The sequence below is a fragment of the Sorghum bicolor genome, chromosome 9 (assembly GCF_000003195.3).
Source record: "Sorghum bicolor cultivar BTx623 chromosome 9, Sorghum_bicolor_NCBIv3, whole genome shotgun sequence".
Taxonomy (NCBI): domain Eukaryota; kingdom Viridiplantae; phylum Streptophyta; class Magnoliopsida; order Poales; family Poaceae; genus Sorghum; species Sorghum bicolor.
The window spans coordinates 48,199,578-48,209,787 of record NC_012878.2 but is presented as its reverse complement, the minus strand read 5'-3'; the positions used below and the strand labels follow the sequence as shown (position 1 = coordinate 48,209,787).

At 38.6% G+C, this 10,210-nt stretch overlaps 1 protein-coding gene across 1 annotated transcript; it reads right to left on the bottom strand.

The window, feature by feature from the left end:
* On the bottom strand, window positions 518-9,753 carry LOC8085093 (DUF21 domain-containing protein At4g14240). Its single transcript, XM_002439712.2, has 13 exons — window positions 9,339-9,753; window positions 8,372-8,448; window positions 7,644-7,727; window positions 7,454-7,567; window positions 5,928-6,014; window positions 5,774-5,845; window positions 4,528-4,595; window positions 2,851-2,938; window positions 2,697-2,770; window positions 2,211-2,538; window positions 2,077-2,123; window positions 1,898-1,979; window positions 518-1,068 (listed from the first exon to the last, which is right to left on the bottom strand). The coding sequence occupies exons 1-13, from the start codon at window positions 9,643-9,645 to the stop codon at window positions 940-942; spliced, it is 1,557 nt and encodes a 518-aa protein (XP_002439757.1). The 5' UTR covers window positions 9,646-9,753; the 3' UTR covers window positions 518-939.

Sequence of the window (10,210 nt, the reverse complement as noted above, 5' to 3'; positions counted from 1 at the left end):
TAGATATGTTAGAAAATATAAGTAATAAAGAATCTAATGGTAATTACTCCCTCCATTCCAAATTATAAGTCATTCCAAAAATCTTAGAGAGTCAAAGCATTTTCAAGTTTGACCAAAAATATAAAGAGAAATATAAAGATTTATGTCATAAAATAGGTACACTATAAAAATATAATTAATAAAGAATCTAATAATACTTGGTTGATACAAAAAATGTTATTATTTTACTATATAAATTTGGTCAAACTTAAAAAACTTTGACTCCTCCAAGATTCTTGAAATAACTAATAATTTGAAAAGGAGAGAGTAGTTGACATCATATAAATATTATTATCTTATCATATAAATTTGATTAAACTTAAAATTTGATTAAACTTTAACTCTCTAAAATTTTCAAACATGCTTATATAAATGTTATTATCTTATCATATATAAATTTGATTAAACTTGAAATATTTTGACTCTCCAAAATTTTTAGAATAACTTATAATTTGGGATACAGGAGTATTATCCAATATGGTCCACGTGGAATAATCTTTTCGTAGGAAAAATATAGCAACATGGTATTCTCAACTGGTTCACACTACGAGCATGTCCGTTTCGATCAAAAAAACATCTTATGAATAACTATATAAAGCCTAGTTATCTACGAATTTGAAGCATATATATAAAGCAGGTGCTACCGCCGGTGAGCGGTCATAGACAGATTCAAAAGTGGCTATTCTACTTTCGAAGCCCATAACTAAAAGGGGGAGGCGGAAGAGAAAGAATTCAACACTAATGTCCATGAGACCATGACACCAAAAGCACATCGCTCCTGTTGGAATTTACAACAATGAGTTCATCTGTATGTACCTCTTGCTATATAGCAAGAACCATAGGCTCTTCCAGCTTGATTCCGCGCGTTTTATCGGCTACGGTGCTCGACGCATTTTAGAGTTACCTCCTCTTTTCCAGAAGAGGCTCCACAAGGTTCACTTGTTTTGATGGGTTTGAATCACCCTCAGTGGGTTTCTTGAGAATTCCAGGAGGTTGCTGTCCTTGGCGATTCTGTGCTCCCTGAAGGTTCTACAAAATCAACAGGGTTAGTTAGTTAGTAATTCATTATAACTTTATGGTAATTTTGAATCAGTGATGAAAAGTTCAAACTAGTACAATATAAGACCACTACGAAATGCAAGTAGTAACTACACAAAGAATATCCAGACGTCTATACTAAAAAAGAAAGCATCTCCAGTGGATGTTCTGCTGGTCTACAAGTTTCCAGCCAAGAGACTATTATCGGCAGTTCATTTAACATGTGATTTCTTAAGTAACCAAAGCATATATTATTTATTATAAAAATACATTGCAAGAGATATATGAAATTACTGTCAGCTTCCTATGTAGTCAATAAATACTGTGTAAAAAGAATATGGGGCAAGAGATTAATGAGCAGCAAAACCATCAACAAACAGATGAGCACTTTTTGCGACACCTTCAAAGAACCCACAAAGCTTATCTAGAAGCTGAACTTAAAACAACCTCACTCAATTTGAATCTGTTGATTTTGTTGGTCAAGTCAATTCAAGGTGAAATTTGCCCATCAGATCTGCTGTTTAATTTCCTAGTGGATGAACATTCAACAGGTTGAACCACCTTTAATAACTTAATTCATAATAACAGATGGGATGAAACAAAATGTTTGGACAGGAACAAGTAGCATCCAACACTGCAATAGATGACTCAGGTGGCTGTCTGGTACCTAAACCAAGGACTTACATCTTCAAAAATTTTAATTAAGTTTTAACACCATGATAACAAACTGACACTACTGTGAATGCCAGATACCAAACTATTATTTTACAGCCTGCATGGGTTGTATTTTATATAACTGTACCAGAAAAGTTGTACTTACTGCAGCCTTTTGGCCTGTTAATCTCCTAACGGATGGAGCCCTTGCAACCGATGATGCAGCGGCAGCAGCAGCTACTCGGATCCTGTAAGGGAGTGAGATTGTGAGAATTAGTTGCTTTCTACTTAGCAGAAGTTGAGGAGTGACAGAAGAATACTAGTATATTTGAAGTTGAGACATACCTTTTATGAACATCAACATATTCATCAGTCTCATCCACTATTTCCTCCTGCAAAAGTAAAGAACTTAAACTGAGACATATCATATAAAAGGATAAAACCACCTCCCCAAGGAATAATACATTTTTACAACTTACCTGTAGGAGTTCTTCAAATACATCTTCAAGTGTGATGATACCAACGACCTCACCGTCCTCAATATCCTCTGATGACCTAGGCACTGCGTTTCCATTAACCTGCCTGTTATGTGGTCTTTCGATATCCACAACCACATTGTCTGCACTTTCTTCAGCATTAGATAACAAGGGAACAGTCAACTGTGCTGACCCAACTACTTCCCTGTTTGGTTCAGTTTTATCAGGGAGTGGTTCAGTTTTGGGTTTAGCCTTCACAACAGCAGCCATATGACTACTTCCTTTCTGAAACTCATTGAGTATATCATACAAAGGCATGTCTGAAGGAACCCTGGAAAAGGATTTATCAAATATTTGTCAGGAAGGAAACAGGTTAGCTTACAGGCATGATACAGCAAAGAAAATATTTCAAAACTCCACCACTGGAGCATGGTCTCAAGAGATAAAGATTCTAAAGCAAGAATATAATCCAACATATGAAGGGCATACCTTGGAATCCTTCTAATTGAAACAGCACTAACTGGCGTCTCAGTTTCAGCACGAACAGTCAAAAGACTCTTCACCTATTAATAAGTTCAAAACGTTTTGTTAGTTAAGGATACAAAATCACTGGATAATAATCAACAGCATCAATGAATCTTACCAATAGGAGACCGATGATGTTTTTAGGGTTCCCTGAGTATACAGGAACACGACTGTGACCACGGGCAAGAATTTTTCCAATAGCTTCCCTGTGAAAACCAATAAACCGATAGACTGTTGTAGTTTACAAAAGTTTCTACTGACAAAATACGAATAATATAATGCTATGGATATCTACTGTGCATAAATGTCTATTATTATCACATGAAACATCAAAATCTAGCATATTCTAAGTTTAGCTCTTCTACTAATACAATGATACGCAGCTCTCTTGCGTGTTCGAGAAAAAATATTTTAAGTTTAGCTTTGCAAATGTACAAAGAAACACCTATCAGGTACTACACAATGAGCTTGCAAGTTGCTAATATATATCAGAAAATACAAGATAGAACCATACAGGTGCTAGTCATGTCAAGTGTTCATTTCAACCTTAAAAAAAACTTAAGCACATGGAACAGATAATTTCTGCCCGCCCGACGACATAGGACAGACAAATGGTTATCCAGAACTAAATGTGTGACACAGACTCCGGAAAATATGAGATAGGATATCAGATGAGTGATATTTGTTTGGAGGTGTCCAATGATGAATATTCTAAAGAACGAAGGAAACCTATTGTAATTGCACTTAAGCACATAGTAATGATAGGCAATTGACACATATAAGCCGGTAGAAAATACTGGATGTCCTCTGTTAAACATCTTAGCAATCAGTATCTCCATAATCACTCCAATTGCCACCCCTACTGCCTACGTTGATTTCTTTCTTCCAAGACTTGCTTTGGCCTGAGGCTAACATAGGTTGCTACCTACATTATATAGTACTTTATTTTCTAGATATAGTACTTTATTTTCTAGCACATAGAACGCTGCAGCGCAGCTACCATTTATTTTCTTCCTAACTTCGTAAACTTCTCTTTCTCATCCAGGAAAGAAGCAAACGTTAACCTAACTATTTGCATCTTTCAATCTCAGTTTAATTAGTCTCCACTGTGTTAGTTAAGAGTTCTCAGCCCATTGATTGGTCCCAGCTCAGCCACTAGTAGATAGATGTCTGCCAATTATGCGGATAAAAAAGGGTCTACGATAGGAGCACTCTCCTGCCTCCTGGTAAACATCTTAGCAATCAGTATCTCCATAATCACTCCAATTGCCACCCCTACTGCCTAATATACCATGTTGGGATGCAAACGGAGTGCAGAATTTCCGTCCATCTGTATATCTTTGTTTCCTTCTTTCTTTTCCCTTCTTGCTAGCGGTTCATGTTGGGTTTCAGCTCTAGCCTACTGGCCTACCCCAACTTCTGTAGGACTAAGCTTTGTTGTTGTTGTTCTTGACCGTAAGTTTGCATAACAGTTAACAAATATGGGAGGGACAAGTGATTATTTGGCACTATCAGTCTTGATTCTGCCTCCAAGAAAAAAAAATGTTGGATAACACAAAAAATGAGTGGCATCAATCCTTATGTACTATGATCACAACCCTGACCATCACTACAGTAACCTAACTAGCAGTACTAAAATTATACACACAGATTTATGTCAATAGAGAATAGCAATGCAGTAAAACAGAAATGAATAACAGAACAAAATAAGAGCAAGCAGAGAGAAAATGAATTAAGACCAATAATAAGTAACATGAGCATGAGTTTGGTTTAATAAGCGGGTATGTATTATTACCAGTCCAACTTGGAATCCACATCTAGTGAGAAAGTTGACTCAATAGGTGTCATAGCTTCTGCAGCAGTCTGCACACACAGAGTAATAAGATTCCTGCCAAATACAACTAGATGCATTTAAGGTTCTGTAATTGTCAGCCAAATTAAGCGAACTTTTCATCAGTGTACAAGGTGCTGCAAAACCTGAATCACCATGTCACTTTGCTTTCTAAGCATTCAGCACATATATGAAATTGAACCTTGTACCAGATTCAACAAGGGAACTTGCAAGTTGTTTATTTGCACAAAAACTGCAACATGTGTTAAACCATTTCTAGTTGAGCACCATAGTAGTGAATTGGAAACTGTTGTATGCTTGCTTATAAACAAAAATACTCCCTCTGTCCCTGAAAGCTTCAATTTCTAGAGTTGTCTTAAGTCAAACTTTTTAAACTTTAACCAAATTTCTAGGAAAAAGACACTAAGATTTATAGTACCAAATTAGTACTATTAGATTTATCATAGAATATATTTTCATAAGATACTCATTTTATGTCATAGATATTGATACTCTTTTTTATAAGTTGGTCAAACTTAACTGGCACGGATTCTAGGAATTGAAGCTTCCAGGGACAGAGGGAGTAGGAGATACAGAGAATGAAACAAATACAGTGATAGTAGTTGGTCATGTATCTATTTTACCAGGGCCTAAGTATTGCCCATTGCGTTTTCTTTCAGTTTTACTCTGGTCATTAGGTTGCTGTAAAAGGCTTGCTTGGGGGTCAAGAAGATAAGACCCTTGGCAGCCAAGTTATCTAAGCATCTACTTTTCTGTTTTAGAACATGCCTTAGTCCTAGGGGTGGCTCACAGCCTATAAGAGCTGGAGTTGGGACAGGGGTTTTGTAACCAAGACTTCCACTTTGCAAATTCAATCAAAAGCCCATAGCAGGCAAACTGCCCTCTGGCTGTTACCAGAAAATTGTCTTGTGTTCACCAACATACAGATCTAAAACAGGATATTGGTACATATCCTAGTTCATTATTGAGAGGTAGCATATAAAAGACAAGAGAATCACAGCACATTTTTTTCTAATACCACCAAATTCATCCCAAAGAAACAACCATTTTACACAATAACAAGTGTAGTAGCTTCTGGATTTATACCAAGTTACCAACTTCATTTGGATCAGTGTTCCCTTGAGAAATAAGTATTACTTGTTTATCGGGAAAAGAAAAATAGGTCACATATTGTGAAGATGATGTACACCTTTTCGGTCAGGTCCAAGGCTCCACTTATGATTGTAGTCTCATCATGGGTGAGCTCTCCACCCTTGCCAGCCTGTTATGGTAGAAGCTCTAACTGTGACATAACCCTGGTTGAACATGAAAACTTCTAAAGCAGAGTGATATGATAATGTTACCTCTTTGCTATGGATTGAAACAAGAGCTTTCAACTGAGCTCGCCTAAAAAGTGCAGACTCATTGTGCCCAAGAGCACAGTCCAAGATCTGAGAAAGGCAGATTTCAATAACTTCAGCAACCAATCAATAGACCATAAATCAAGTAAAAAGAAATAAACAAAGGATTATTGAAGGGAAAAAATCCAAAGATGCATATGTTATAGATGCAATCAAATCATCTTTTACTAAACACACAGACATATACTATATTAACGTCCACATAAAACAGAATACAGACAGCCACTCAATTTAGTAAAATTGATATTCGACCTCAATGAGGTTGCCACATCATGCTAGAATCTGCTTTAAATCATCTGTACTGATTTGTATAAGAAATTGAATGCAGATTTTCAATGACAGGAACTTAGCATGTAGTATATAGTAGAAGGGCAACTTATCACAATTGGCTTTAGTAACAAAAGGTTGATACCTGATACACAAAAGGAGATATCAAGCTTCTACCTACTCTAACTTAATACAAAGTGTTAAGATAGAACTTCCAGTTACACCTGTGCTGCGGGCCAGTATGTAAGATAGTATCATCACTTGTTACAATCTTCATAAAATGCAGTTCACAATATAGGCGCTTGACAAAAGGTAGCAAAAGAAAATCACACATGCAACTCATCACTATGGAAAAGGAAGTGAGAAGTGAGAATTAGCATTACAACATGATGACATGGGATAAGGTTACAAGTTACAAGAAAGAGTTCACTGATCATTTAATCACCAATTAAATCTGAAAAATAGGAAACAGTTTGTAGAGTGCTGAATGTTCTACAGAACAATACATATTTTTTGTGGCTCCTATAAAAAGATCATGTTCCTTTTCAAGAACCAAGATCAGTAGATTGACAAATTTTTGAGGAATCAGTAAATTGATACTTACCAACAGAAACAGACAACAAATCAGGAATACATGTCAACATAAGGAGAAAGTAACTTCCATTAGAAGGAAATACAAGTGTGGAATCTGTACTGAGTATTTAATAAATGCACCACATAGTGAATTATTAGTACAAATACATCAACTAGCACCTTTACTATGTTCAAAGTTTGCATTAACTCATTTTCCTTGGAGGTAAAATAGCACTGTTTTCCAGTGTGTAGTAACTACTAAAAAAGAAATTCCCTTTTTCTGAGAGTATTAAACATGTTTAATACCATACAGAAACTGGCAATGTTGAAATTTTGCTTGAATAGAAGATAAATAACAAAAATTAAACTAGCTTTAGCTGTGAGGCCTATTGGTCATCAAATATCTCACATGCAAGTTACTGGAGTTTTCAAGAATGGCCGAAACCAAAATATCGGTCTGTAACTAGTACCAGCTAAGCCATACAACTGAACAAAAAGATGACTCTGAAGCGAAAGCTCAATCATAATGCAATTCACAAAATTTCAAAATACATGCCATGACAGGAGAGCATAGAGAATTACAGTACAGTAGGCACCTAGAAATGGATCATGTGATTTTGTTGATTTACCTTCCCAATAGGGTAAGAAATTGGATAGCAGATGACCATGAGAATGCGTACGAGCCATACAAAGTTAGCACCCACTGCCAGACCATATCTGGTACAGATTGCTTGCGGTATAACCTGGGTGTCAAAACACTACACTATCAGTCAAACCACACAATGAGCAAATAGTAAATTTTGGACATCAGATCAATACCTCTCCAAAGGCAAGAACAAATGTCACTGACAATATTACAGCAACAACAGGATGAAACATTCTGTCAAGAAATATAGGAAGTGCCTGCAAAGGTCGGAACGAGGTAAACAAAAAGCCAATGGTTAAAACAAAATAGGGTGCAAAAGATATCAGAAAAAAAAGTGACCTATGCCCCTACCTATCAACGAGTTTAGAATACAGAGTAAGGAATAAGGGTACATGAGTGTCAACTGAGTGAAAGAACACTCATATGAGAAGCTTGATAGTAGATTTAGGATACAGCAAATAATAGTGATCAGATATACATGCATCAATAACGATGCAGTTGGACTAACACCAACTGACCATGCTGCAGTTGGATGCTGAAAGAAACTAGTAGCAACAGAGAGAAATAAGCTTATATAGTGAATGCAATAGGTGCTATACTCTATCTTATCTAAACTTCATCAATTCCTAGTTTTCAAAATGTAAGAGAACCACAAACAGGATTACAAGAAATCATGGTGATATGGTGCCAAAAAAAAAAGTTGAACAGATAGGCACAACTTCAGAACACTATCCATCCCTCCCAATAATGAGTTAAAAGGTCAAAGTGTTGATGCCAGAATAATTCATTAGAAGGTTCAAACAGAAATTCTGATACTACCATACAATTTTTTAGCAAATGTATACACTTCTAGAGTACAAAATAGTGTGATAATGATATGATTGCAATCCAAATACTCTACCTCCATGGCAGCAGCATTACACAACAACAGGGTGACAAGAAGCTGGTGTTGCTTTTGAACAACTGGAAGGATGGCAGCTGCAGCAAACAAGGTAAATAAACAAAACATGAGTGGCAGCAGAAGCATCAATCAAAGGGAAAATTCAACAATTGAGCTGGACTTCAACAGGGAACAGCAATAGACTGCTGCTAACTTAATAATGAGATTAGGCAATGTGTACCAGTCAAAGTGACTAATCAGAATCATTGCTCGAGATGCTAAAAGCGGCAATGTGTAGCCAGTAAAAGTGACTAAGCAGAATTATTGCCACATCTACATGAACATTCGATGAACTGATAAAAAACAGAGATGCCCAGATATGCCATTTCCTTCAGTAACTATGGTGATTATCAGGTAAGAGTGTAAGACAACCAAAAGTGCACGCTACCCCAGTAAACAAACATGGCAAATCCAGGAAACTCCAGAGTGATCACTTTTTTTATGATTGTCCATTGCATACTATACTTCGACTTCCCACTTGTCTGATGTATCATTTCACATCTCACCAGAAAGAGGTGAATCTTAGAAAAGAACAAATCCCATCCACACTGCTTTTTCTTATTCCCTGACTACACCTTTTTTTGTTTGTTCTACTTTCCTTTCCAAACACTTCTGTATGTAAATAATATGTCAACATTAACATCACATTTTATCCTCACTGTCATTACCGCTACCTACAAAATCTAGCAGATCAACGATAGGGGCCAGAAAAAAATTCACCAGATACACCAAATACGCTCTGATGTTCAAAATTGCAGAGAAACTTGAGAATCCGATACAGTGTATGACGCTCTCATCCTCATTCCCTAATGTAACAAGTCACGACAGTGTGATCCCGCTACCAATATAACAAACCCGCTCATAGGACAGCAACCAGATCGAGCACAACGAGGTAACAGCAGGGAATGGACAGGGATTCGGATCGGACCAGCCTGAGCCTTCTCGGCGTCGGTGCCGCTGCGTTGGAGGATCTCCAGCTCGACGAGGCCGAGCGACATGAGCCCGAGTGTGAGCCCGGACATGATCCCGGCGAAGAGCACGAGGAAGCAGGAGATGCCCGCGTACGCCCACCACTCCAGCGACCCGAAGGCCGTGTCCTCCCCCTGCACGATCAACGCCATCGCGCCCACTCCCGCCGCCGCGGCCGCGCTCGACGCCGGCCGCGCCGTGGCCGCCACCACGCGCACCGCCGCCGCCAGGCTCACCGCCCGCGCCCTCCCCGCCGCCGCCGCCATCGCCCTCGGCCGAAGGATGAGTCAGAAACAGAGCCCGCCTCCCACGGCCCGATGCGTGGGCACCGTATAAGCAGGTCCCGCCGTCCAGGAAGGGGCGTTTAGGGAGGAAGAGGACAAGATGGCGCAGCGCGGTGGCCGCTGGATGCGACCGCGGCCAGACTGGGGGGCTGGCGGTCGATCGGACGGCTAGGGAGCTGCCACGTGGGCGTAACGGCGACACGTCGTCGTTGGCGTTCAGAGTTTGGAGTTTGGACGCCGTCGGGGTACCCGCTGCGTCTGCGCTCGAGTTTACGAAAGGGGCATGGAGAAAGGTAGGCTTTATGATGGCTTCGATTTGATAATAATGATGTGTGACTGTGACCCTGCATTGCAGTTAGCTGTCTTCCGTGTAGCGGATGTTGTCGTAAAAAAATACCTACTTTTACATATTGCGAACATCAATTGCACCATAGTTTTCTATCAAACAATTGTTTTCGAAATACAGTATAGCTACAAACACTCATGTTATGCGTCCCACATACTCTACACAAAAAGATTTTGATCTTGAATTTTTTTTGTTGTTGAA